This window comes from Mastigoproctus giganteus, chromosome 10 (genome assembly GCF_048544385.1).
Source record: "Mastigoproctus giganteus isolate SK-2022 chromosome 10, ASM4854438v1, whole genome shotgun sequence".
Lineage (NCBI taxonomy): Eukaryota > Metazoa > Arthropoda > Arachnida > Uropygi > Thelyphonidae > Mastigoproctus > Mastigoproctus giganteus.
Window position 1 is genome coordinate 171251941 of NC_143584.1, and position 10606 is coordinate 171262546.

General features: G+C 35.9%; 1 protein-coding gene across 1 annotated transcript in view; it reads right to left on the bottom strand.

Annotated features, from left to right (window-relative positions):
- LOC150079479 (cilia- and flagella- associated protein 210-like) overlaps positions 1-5773 on the bottom strand; it is a 135351-nt gene extending 129578 nt beyond the window's left edge. Inside the window, exon 1 of the mRNA XM_090383084.1 lies at positions 5759-5773. Within this exon, the coding sequence (XP_090239210.1) occupies positions 5759-5773 (15 nt within the window). The remainder of the gene's footprint in view (positions 1-5758) is intronic.
- Positions 5774-10606: the final 4833 nt, after the last annotated feature.

Here is a 10606-nt window from a genome sequence, read left to right on the forward strand (position 1 = left end):
ATCAGGTTACCTCCACTTGAATCCCATGGGAGCTTAAACCCCTCCTCAAGTGGAGGGGGTAACCTGACCTTTTTTCTTTAGAATCATGGGTGGACTAGTGCATAATTGTTTATTAACAAAAAATAATTTTTTTATTACTGTATTTTTATTTTGTTGTTCAATAATGTGCCCTAATGATGAAAAAAGGTCAGATTACCTCCACTTGAACCCATCCCAAAGTGGAGGGGACAACCTGCCCTTTTTTCTTTAGAATCCACTAGTCCACAAGTTATGCACTAGTCCATGGGTGGACTAGTGCATAACTTGTTTATTAACAAAAAATATATTTTTTTATTACTGTATTTTTATTTTGTTGTTCAATAATATGCTCTAATGATGAAAAAAGGTCGGTTTACCTCCACTTGAATCCCATGGGAGCTTGAACCCCTCCCGAAGTGGAGAAGGTAACCTGACCTTTTTTCTTTAGAATCATAGCTGGACTAGCACATAAATTGTTTATTAACAAAATATTAATTTTTTATTTTTAAAGACACTCATGCAGATACACATATATCATAAGGTCAATCAACACCTCAATAGCTATTCACAATATATATATATATATATTATTATCATTATTAGCCATATGGTGCAAGGAAGCTTAAGGCTTATGCTCCACCAGCCAAAAAAAAATTTTTCTGAATTATCCCAAGAGAGAGAGAGAGAGAAGTAGAAGGGAATCACCAAGAAAAAGAAGAATGATGATATCCAACTCAGGATATATATATATATTAATTTAAAATCTATATTTATTTATTCAAAACAGATAAAAGGATTATTCAGAACAAATTAATGCCATCAGAAATGATTTAACATTACATTTGCCTGAGAATATACAAATCATTATTTAATTCAATAGATATAGCATAAAATGGTACCTATCACAACAAATTAAATTTCAAAAACAAAAATGAATAGCTGCAACTTATAAAGGACCCTATCAGTCTCTATATAAAGTAAAGTTATGTTAATAATAATCATAATAATTCCATATTTACATAATACAAATTATAAAATTCAAAATCTAAAAAAACAAAAAAAAAAAAAAAAATACCACAAAATACAAAATTTATCAGTTATTATTGAATAAGGCTTACATTGAAAGGCATATCTTCATGGGGCTAGTGCCTCTCAATATATGCCATTGATAGCATATACTGAGTACTAGTAAAAGAAATGGCAAGTGTGAGCAGAAGACAAATGGACAGTTGCCCAAAACAGAGAGAATACAGCAAGACTTCAAGCAGGGCCAGATTTAAAGTTGTTATGGCCCTAAGCTATAACATGTATGAGACCTATCATGGTGCTAGTGCCTCTCAATATATGCCATTGATGGCATATACTGAGAGGTGCTAGCCCCATAAAGACATGCCTTTCAATGTAAGCCTTATTTAATAATAACTGATAAATTTTGTATTTTTGGTTTTTTAGATTTTGGAATTTAGAATACAAATTAGAATTTTATAATTTTTATTATGTAAATATGGAATTATTATGATTATTATTAACTTTGCTTTATATAGAGGCTAATGGGGTCCTTTGTAAGTTGCAGATATTCATTGCCAATTTTCTTTTTGAATTTTAATATGTCGTGATAGGTACCATTTTATGCTATATCTATTGAATTAAATAATTATTTGTATATATATATATATATATATATACAGGGTGTCTCAAAAATATTGGCGCAAACGCTTAGAGGAGGTAGGTAACATCTAAAGGAATGTGAATCGCATAGGAACCCATAACCAGAAACATCACTGTAAGTCTGTACACGGCGCTGTTCATCAGTTCACAAGAGGGAAAATTTCTGGTTTACTCATCCAAGCAGTAGTTGCCGCACGAAGAGCATGCATCGATATACGAACTGTGAGCAGGTAGACATGCACCTAGTGTATGGATTAGCAGAGGACAATGGACGAGCCCCTCAACGAATTTATGGAGAACACTTCCCAGACAGACATGTACTGGACCACCGTTTGTTTGTGTGTGTGTGCATCAAAATTTGTGCGATTGTGGGTCATTTAGAGGTAACAGGAGTAGTGCGGGCAGACCACGTTCGACGCAACTCCTGTCATGGAAGAAAGTGTGTTGGATGCCATCCAGAATAATCCTACTATCAGCACACGTGCCGTTGCCTCTGCCTTAGGAGTGTCTCGTTGCAGTGTACAGCGTTTCTGGCACGACGATTCCTTACATCCCTTTCATCTCCAAAGGGTTCAGTTACTGCTCCCCCAAGATCATCCTGCGCGTGTAGCTTTTGCGCAGTGGTTTCTCCAAGAAAGTGTACAAGACTTGAATTTTCCAGCCTATGTTTTGTTCACGGATGAGGCTTATTTCACTCGGGAAGGCTTATTCAATCAGCACAATGCTCATGTGGGAGCTCCCGATAACCCACACGGAGTGCGCCCCCATACGGCACAACATCGCCTCGCAATAAATGTGTGGGCAGGTATGGTCGGTGACTGCTTAGTCGGCCCATACCTGTTACCATCCCGCATGAACTCCGCTAAATATCAGATCTTTCTTGAACAAGTTCTACCAGGATTACCTGACAATGTTCCAGCAAATGTGAGACGCAACATTTCGTTTCAACATGACGGGGCCCCTGCCCATTACGGAAGGTGTGTTCGTGACCATTTGAACAGGCGTTTTGGGCATCGATAAATTGGCATTGGTGGACCCTTTGTCTGGCCCCCACACTCACCTGATTTATTGAGCCTTGATTTCTTTCTGTGGGGGGGGGCCTCAAATCTATCGTGTATGAATCGCCTGTGGAGACGGAAATGGATCTCGTGACAAGACTCGTCTGCACTGCTGTTACTGTCAAAGAAACTCCAGGTGTGTTCGACCGTGTCCGACAATCCATGCTGCGTCGGTGTCACACATGCATCGCGTCTCATGGTGGAACCTTCGAGCATCTGTTGTAACATCATGAAATGCATCCATCTCGTACTCCATTGTTAATATTATGTCAAATAAATGTTTGCCACTAATTACTGTCTTGTGTCATTTCTGCTTCTTGTGCCTCTGCTACTACTTTCCAGTGACGTTTCCGGTTATGGGTTCCTATGCGATTCACATTCCTTTAGATGTTACCTACCTCCCCTAAACGTTTGAACCAATATTTTTGAGACACCCTGTATATATATATATATATATATTGTGTTCTTACTGAAGAATATAAAAATTATATTTAGTAAAGTTTACCATAATAAGTCAAGGTCAGGTGGGCAACGTTAATGCTATTGTACAAGGGGCAATTAGGCATTATTTTTTTTTTTTTTATGTAAACCCCAAACACGAGAGGTATTAGAACCTATAGTACTTAGTACCGTGCTTGGGTTGGACATTGAGAAGACGAAAGAAGATATTTGTTGATATTGGACTTGAACTTCTGTAGACTGTAATTTTCAGGAAATACGTATGAAGGAAGGTTATTCCAGAAAACGGCAGTTGAATGAATAAACAAGGAAGATGAAAAGTTGGTTCTGTGAGTTTGAAGTTGGACAGTAAATGGATGTTGGCGGCATATGTTCAGACTGTTTTGAAAAAGAGAGCGGGAATTATAGAAGCCAATTCAGAAGAACAGTGCCCATGGAAGTATCTGTAGAAGAGGCATGCAGCAGAAACAGTACGTCTATGAGACAGCGAGTGGAGAAACTCTGTTAGAGATGAATCATTAATTAACCTAACTGCCCTCTTCTGAATGGAATCAAAAAGCCTGAGAGAGGTTTTGGAGGCACCACCCCAGATGTGGGAACAATATTTCATGGCAGGGCGGATTTGTGATTTGTACAGAGTGAGCAGCTGTTTGGAAGAAAAGTAACGCCGAGAGCAAAAGAGAAAACCAAGTTTTTTAGATGCAGAGGAAGCAATATTTGTAATGTGCTTGTGCCAAGAGAGATTAGAAGTCAGGGTAATCCCCAAAAGAGATATATCATTTTGCCTAGAAATCGGAGGATTACTAAAGAGCAGAAGATCACATTGGAGCAGAAGAATCCTTTTTGCGAGATATAAGACAAGACTGAGTTTTAGAAGGGTTGAAATCAACTAAGTTGTCTTTGCCCCACTGGAGAATTACCTGAAGATCGGCATTTAAGGAATTGGTAGTAGATTTTCGAAAAGTTGAAGCTGATTGAGCAGGGCAAGGTTTCTCAAAATGGAAAGTAGAATGCAATGTGCTATCATCAGCAAAAACTATGGATAGGATTTCCAGTAAATGGAAGAAAGTCATTAATATACAAGAGGAAAAGAGTGGGGGAAAGAACTGAACCTTGGGGGACACCGGCATTAGTGGAGAAGTTAGAAGACAGAGCCATCTACCATCACCCTCAGTGAGCGATCAGAGAGAAAACTGGATAACCAATTACTAAAAACAGTTATCAAACAATAAGATGGAAGCTTGTTTAGAAGACCTTTATGCCAAACACGATCGAAAGCCTTTGAGATGTCAAGAGAAACTACTTGTGTTTCACCGAACCTTTCCATTGAAACAGGTAACGTAAGCCAGAATATCACCAGTGGATCGACACTGACGGAATCCATACTGGCGATCACTGATCAGACAGAAGGTTTCTAGGTAGTTTAAGAGTTGGCAGTTAATTGATTTCTCCATTACTTTAGAAAGAGTAGAAGTAATTGCAATGGGACAATAATTGGATGGGAGGGATTTGTCACACTTTTTAGGAACTGGCTGGATATGAGCAAATTTCCAAACAGAAGGAAAAACACATTTGGAATAAGAAAGTGAAAAAAGGCGGCAAAGAATAGGAGTACATTCAGGAGCACAGGTTTTGAGAACAAGTGGAGAAATACCATCGGGATCTGGAACTTTCTTAGCATCAAGATTCGTCAAAATCCTTCTGATATCCTTTTGACGGTAGACCACAAGAAGCATTGAATGGAGCGTTTTGGGAATGGTAGGAGGTGTTTTACCAAGATCATTAATACATGAGTTGGAAGAAAAATGGGATGCTAGCAGGTCAGCTTTATCCTTGGCTAAAGTGACAACAGAACCATCTGGTTTGGACAAAGGTGGGAGCAGAGATGGGCAAAAGTTGCGGCCAATAGCTTTGCAAGAGACCAGAATGCTCGGTTACCATTAGGGCAAGAAGCAAGTTTTCTTCTCCTAGCCTGAAGTGCATGAAATTATATTAGTTAATTTTATTATATGGTATCTATCTAGGGAATTAGGTGTATATGGACCAAACTAACAAGTTATTAAAAGAAAACTAGCTTTACTCTGGAAGGCCTATATACTAAAGGTGAGGGCTAATAATAGAATGTAAAGGAAAATAAAATTAGAATAGTGAATAATGAAAAAATAAAAATAAAAAATGAAAATAACATTCTTCCACTTGGTCATCGGTCTGTTACTTCTTCAGGGGCTTTGAGCAGACTGATAGCCAGACTAAAAGGCAAATATTGTTGGGATATCAGAGATGTGGTGTCACACAGATATAAGAAGTGCAGAATTGGAATTTGGAGAGTACAATGCGTAGATCAAGAATAGACAGGACAGGAAGGGAGGAGGGGTTAATTTTGGTGAACAAGGCAGTGTTGAGTCTGTCTGGTGTGAAAAAATTCATGAATACAAATCATATAGTTGGACCTCAATAGCTATTTTCAATTTGAGTAATAATATTCTGAAAAGTATCTTCATTTTTCCCATAAATTTGATGCCACATATATTCATTCATGTGATCCATCAACATACCTTTACAGCTGCCATTTAGTCTTTTAGTCACTTCCACTGAGCTCGATATTATTTGTATGTGTTCCTGTATGTGGATCTACAAAATGTTCCTTGTGTTTCACCATTAAATGTTTGTAATTCATTTTTTCTAAGACCGTAATACGCCTATATCCAAGCCATTCATCTGTTATGATGGTAGTATTTTTCTTCACTACTTTTCTAATGCGTAAAAGAGTGTTTGCTTTCCGATTTTTTATGAATTTCATGAAGACAAATTTTGATTTTCTTTCAAATACTCCAAACACCCATTTCTTCTTAGCAGTTAAATTTCGTTCTCTGTGATGTTTTGGTTTTACCAATACAGTTTCGTCTGCTTCTACAGTTTTCCCCGATCCACCCAACTTAATGGGTATTTTTAACAACTGCAATTTGCAAATATCTCTTAATTTCTTATAAAACTTAATTGCTGTTACTTTCAAAATCTCCAGATGGAATGCTGTCATAGTTACTGGCATCCACGTTGACCAAAAGTATAAAATATAAATTATCTTTTTAATGGAAGTTTTGTATTTTCCATAAAACAATGTTTTAATAAAGAAACTTGCACAGAACATTTTTTTCAATATCAGAACTTTCCACATGACTCTGTTCATGATTCAATTAGTTTAAAATAATCATTGCACTTAAAACAGTACAATTTCAGTCTTATTAATTTAGTTTTCATCAAAACAAAAAATCAAGCAAAGTTTTATTTTCCTTACAAATTTCTTCCATGTTTAAAAGATTCATCGCTACTATTACTTGTTTACCGTTCATTACAAAACTAATTATGCACCGTTCTTTACTCATAAATACACATCATAATGCCAACCAATGACTACACAGTAGCTTGTTGTCTGTCATGCCCACCACCAATAATTTCATCATTTGCCATGCCTACCTGTCAAGCAATATATTGTTATCGACTTCTGCTCCAGATCGATAATACCTACCGTCTGTTTACTGAGCGAGCAGCGCTAGAGTGCTGTATCAGAAAACTAATTTTCCGAGTAAGTTAGACGACATTTCCAGTGGTTCTCGTGTTGGCTTTCTTTACCTTAGCCACAAAAGGAAGAAATTCAGTGTAGATAATCTACATTATTTTCAGTTAACTCAATGAAAAGTTCCATGAATATTTTGTTCTAGGAAGGAATACTGCATTAGACTGTTAATTTCAAAGGCAGAATTTCATTAAAATGTTATAACCCTCAAAAGTCAACAAAGTGGGCCTTCAATGTATTATTTAGCTGAATTAGAAACAGGTTATGTGTCAAATATTGTGCCATATTTTGGAAAGCCTAATGCTGGCAGCTTGATAAGCAAGCTCAGACTTTACCTCAAGGATCATGTTTCATCTCATCAAAAGCTGCTTCACAATATTGAAAGTAGTGGACTTCATTTATTTATTGACCAATTTTACACTAGTATCCAATTAGTAGAAGAGCTTCATAAGCTAAATATACACTTAAGAAGCACTGTTATAGGTAATAAGAAGGAATTACCATCAGAGATAAAGACCAGAAGGAAATTGAAAAGCACACGAGTATTGGTTTTCAAAAAGAGGATAAAGCATAGAGAGACAAATGGACCATACTTATGTTTTCTGCTTTCCATAATATAAAAACTGAAGTAACAACAGGTAAAGTAAAGAGAAGAAAAACCTCACTTATCTGCAGATATACAAGAAATATAAGTATTTTAGACAGAGCAGACCATTACTGTGCTAATTATTCCTTCTTAGTTCAAAATCAATGAAATCATGGAGGAAGTTAATTTTCTGGCTTTCGGAAGTTTCGCCTTCATCAAGGTGAAACTGAACAATTTCACCTTGATGAAGGTGGTAGATCCATTTCAAAAGAACCTTTGTCACAAGCAGTTCTGAAAGAAGTTGCTTGTTTGGCTAGTAGGCAATGTCCAAAATAAGAACATTTTTTCTAGAAATAAAATATTTCTGAAACCTTCTTTACTGTGCATATCTACATATGGATTAAATGAAATAAACTTAAAAAATATATGACATTGAATGCCCATCCTCATTTTGTGATGAAAGGTAGAATCCAAAAGGAGGTGAAAAGGAACATCCCCAGGGTGGCTCGCATCTGGTGAGTATGGATTGGCACACCCAGGGTTCTGAGCTGGATCATCATTCTTCTCTTTCTTGGTGATTCCCTTCTACTTTTCTCTCTCTCTCTCAGGATAACTCAAAAATATTTTGGCTGGTGCAGCATAAACCTCAGGCTTCCTTGCACCATATGGCTAATAACAATAATAATAAGCTTGATATTGCGAGGCATACTTCAGAAAACTAGGATTACAGGATTATGAAAGTTTCAAGAAATACCACACACGTACAAGTTAGTGCGGTGCCTCCGTATCCAGAAGCAGCAGTATGTAGCACACGCTTCTTGATTAGACTGGGGTTTGAGCCCGTGACCATCAAATATGGAGGATGCAGAAAGGTCAGGGAATGACTACCGCATATCCCCGGAGCAATATGGCCTTAGTTGCTAATGCTCCTAAAAACCAAATAACAACAAGTTAGTGCAAGAGCAGCATGTTAATACACAGCAAACTCTAAAATAGCTGAGAATGGCATCATTTAAATATATCTCATACTGTGAATACCTTCGCAATGAGTTGCCAGGTAACAATAGTCTTCTCCATTGGTGAAGCATTACTTATTTGAGGTAGTGCAATATCATGGCAACTCATTGTGTAGGTATTCACAATATGAGATATACTTAAATGATGACATTTCCAGCTTTTTAGAGTTTACTGTGCACTAACATGATGCTCTTACACTAAATTCTACGTCAGTTAAACTTTCACGCATACTGAGACTTAAGCCCTAAAATGCATTTATAAATACCAACATTAATCATATCAATAATTAACATTTAAAATTCCTGAGTTTTTAAAATATTTTACCATGCAATTTTATATATTATAATCTAGCATTACCATTAACTCAGAGGAGTTTACAATTATTTAGCAGTTATATGGGCTTGAGCCATAGTCTAATCAAATGTGTGCTGCTACACTCTCATAGTTGAATATGAGAGTGAAAGATAAATATAAAGATGATAAAGATAAAGATGAAAAGAGACTTGAAAGATAAATATAAAGATGATGGCTAAGGCAGATACCAAATCACAACTTATTTGGGCAACCTTTTTATCTGGAATGCTTTCTTCTCCTGCTGCTCTTAACTAATATGCAATATATCATTAGCCAGTCATAGTATCCTATACAGGTGTGTATAAAGGTGTTTAAGTTCGCTTGAGAAAAGAAAAGACTTCTAAAACCTTTAAGATGAAATATTTACTGTGCACTTCTATGTATGGGTTAAATAAAATAAACTTAATAATAAAGTTTTCAGAAGAACAGAACAGCCTACAGCGGTAATTTTATAATACTGTACCAAAAATAATAAAACATTAAGACAAGAAATGTAAACACAACTGAAAGTATACAGATCAATGAAATAAAGAATTAAAAATTATTATTTTCACGAACCACTGTACTATTTATTATGAAAATAACTTAAATTCTTACATTCACATTAACCCAGGGTTCTTCTGTCATCATTTTGGCAAATTTCCTTGAGATTTTAATTTCTTAGAGAGAAGCTGAGAAGTACAGAAAAAATATCTAGAGAATTCAATCTTGAGAGAGGATCTAAAATGCTGTACTATCTGTAAATTCAAAAATAAATATATACAAGTATATGCAGGGTTATTAAATTAAGATACAACCTAGTTTCCATACAACAAAATTTTATTAATTGAGTAGAGTAGTGGTTCCCAAACTGAGGTTCGTGGACCCCTGGGAGTCCGTAGACAAGTTCCAAGGGTCCACGAAACAACCCCCTGCAACTTGTCAAATTATTCGTTCTATGTATAGCGATTTGATGACAAATAAAGTTATTATTATATATTTACGTAAAAATCAGAATAAAGTTGAGTTGTTTTAAACATAAAACTTTGAATTTTCTTTTCAGAAAACCCAGCGTTCATACATACAGTATATACACAGAAACATATGCATATATATACACACACACAGAAACATATGCATATATAATATACACACACACAGAAACATAAGCATATATATATGTGCATACGATGTTTGCTTTACCTTTTTTTATTTTTTATTATGAAAGATTCAGTTTTCAACTATTTCAAACATTATTCAAATATATATATATATAGGGGGTTCGCAAACTTTTTTTGAAGGGGTCTGTAAACTTTTTTCATTTTTGAAGGGGTCCGTAGATCTCTGTAGTTTGGGAACCACTGGAGTAGAGAATTTAATTAAAAGTGTACAGAAAGTACTGGAAGTGTCCAATTTGTTTGTGTAGACATACATTTATTAATTTCAGTGTGATGCAACTCTTAAGAAGATATGCTTATTGATAACACGAGTTTTGCTTCAGTCTTATTTGGTACAGGCCTATTTGCATATTTCTTACTGAATGTATCTTGGTACTGTAAAAATTATATGAATGCAATATAATATTCCAAATAAACACAAGTACTTCTTAGGAGAAACCCATGCTATGCATCACACTAACAAATACTGTACTGCTCCTCAAATACCATTGCAGTCAAAACAAAGTGCTTGCTGCCTGTCTGAAAACATCTCACTTCATATCCAATGACAATGTGCATTCCATTGTCATAATTACTTGCTACATGCCACTGAGCAGTGAGTTGCGTGATCAGGAAGCCAACTAAGAAAAAGAGAAATCATGAAATTCATCTAATTTCTGCCAAACAACACAAGTAAACATGGTCTTCGGATAAAGGCTTCACTGAAGCGACTATC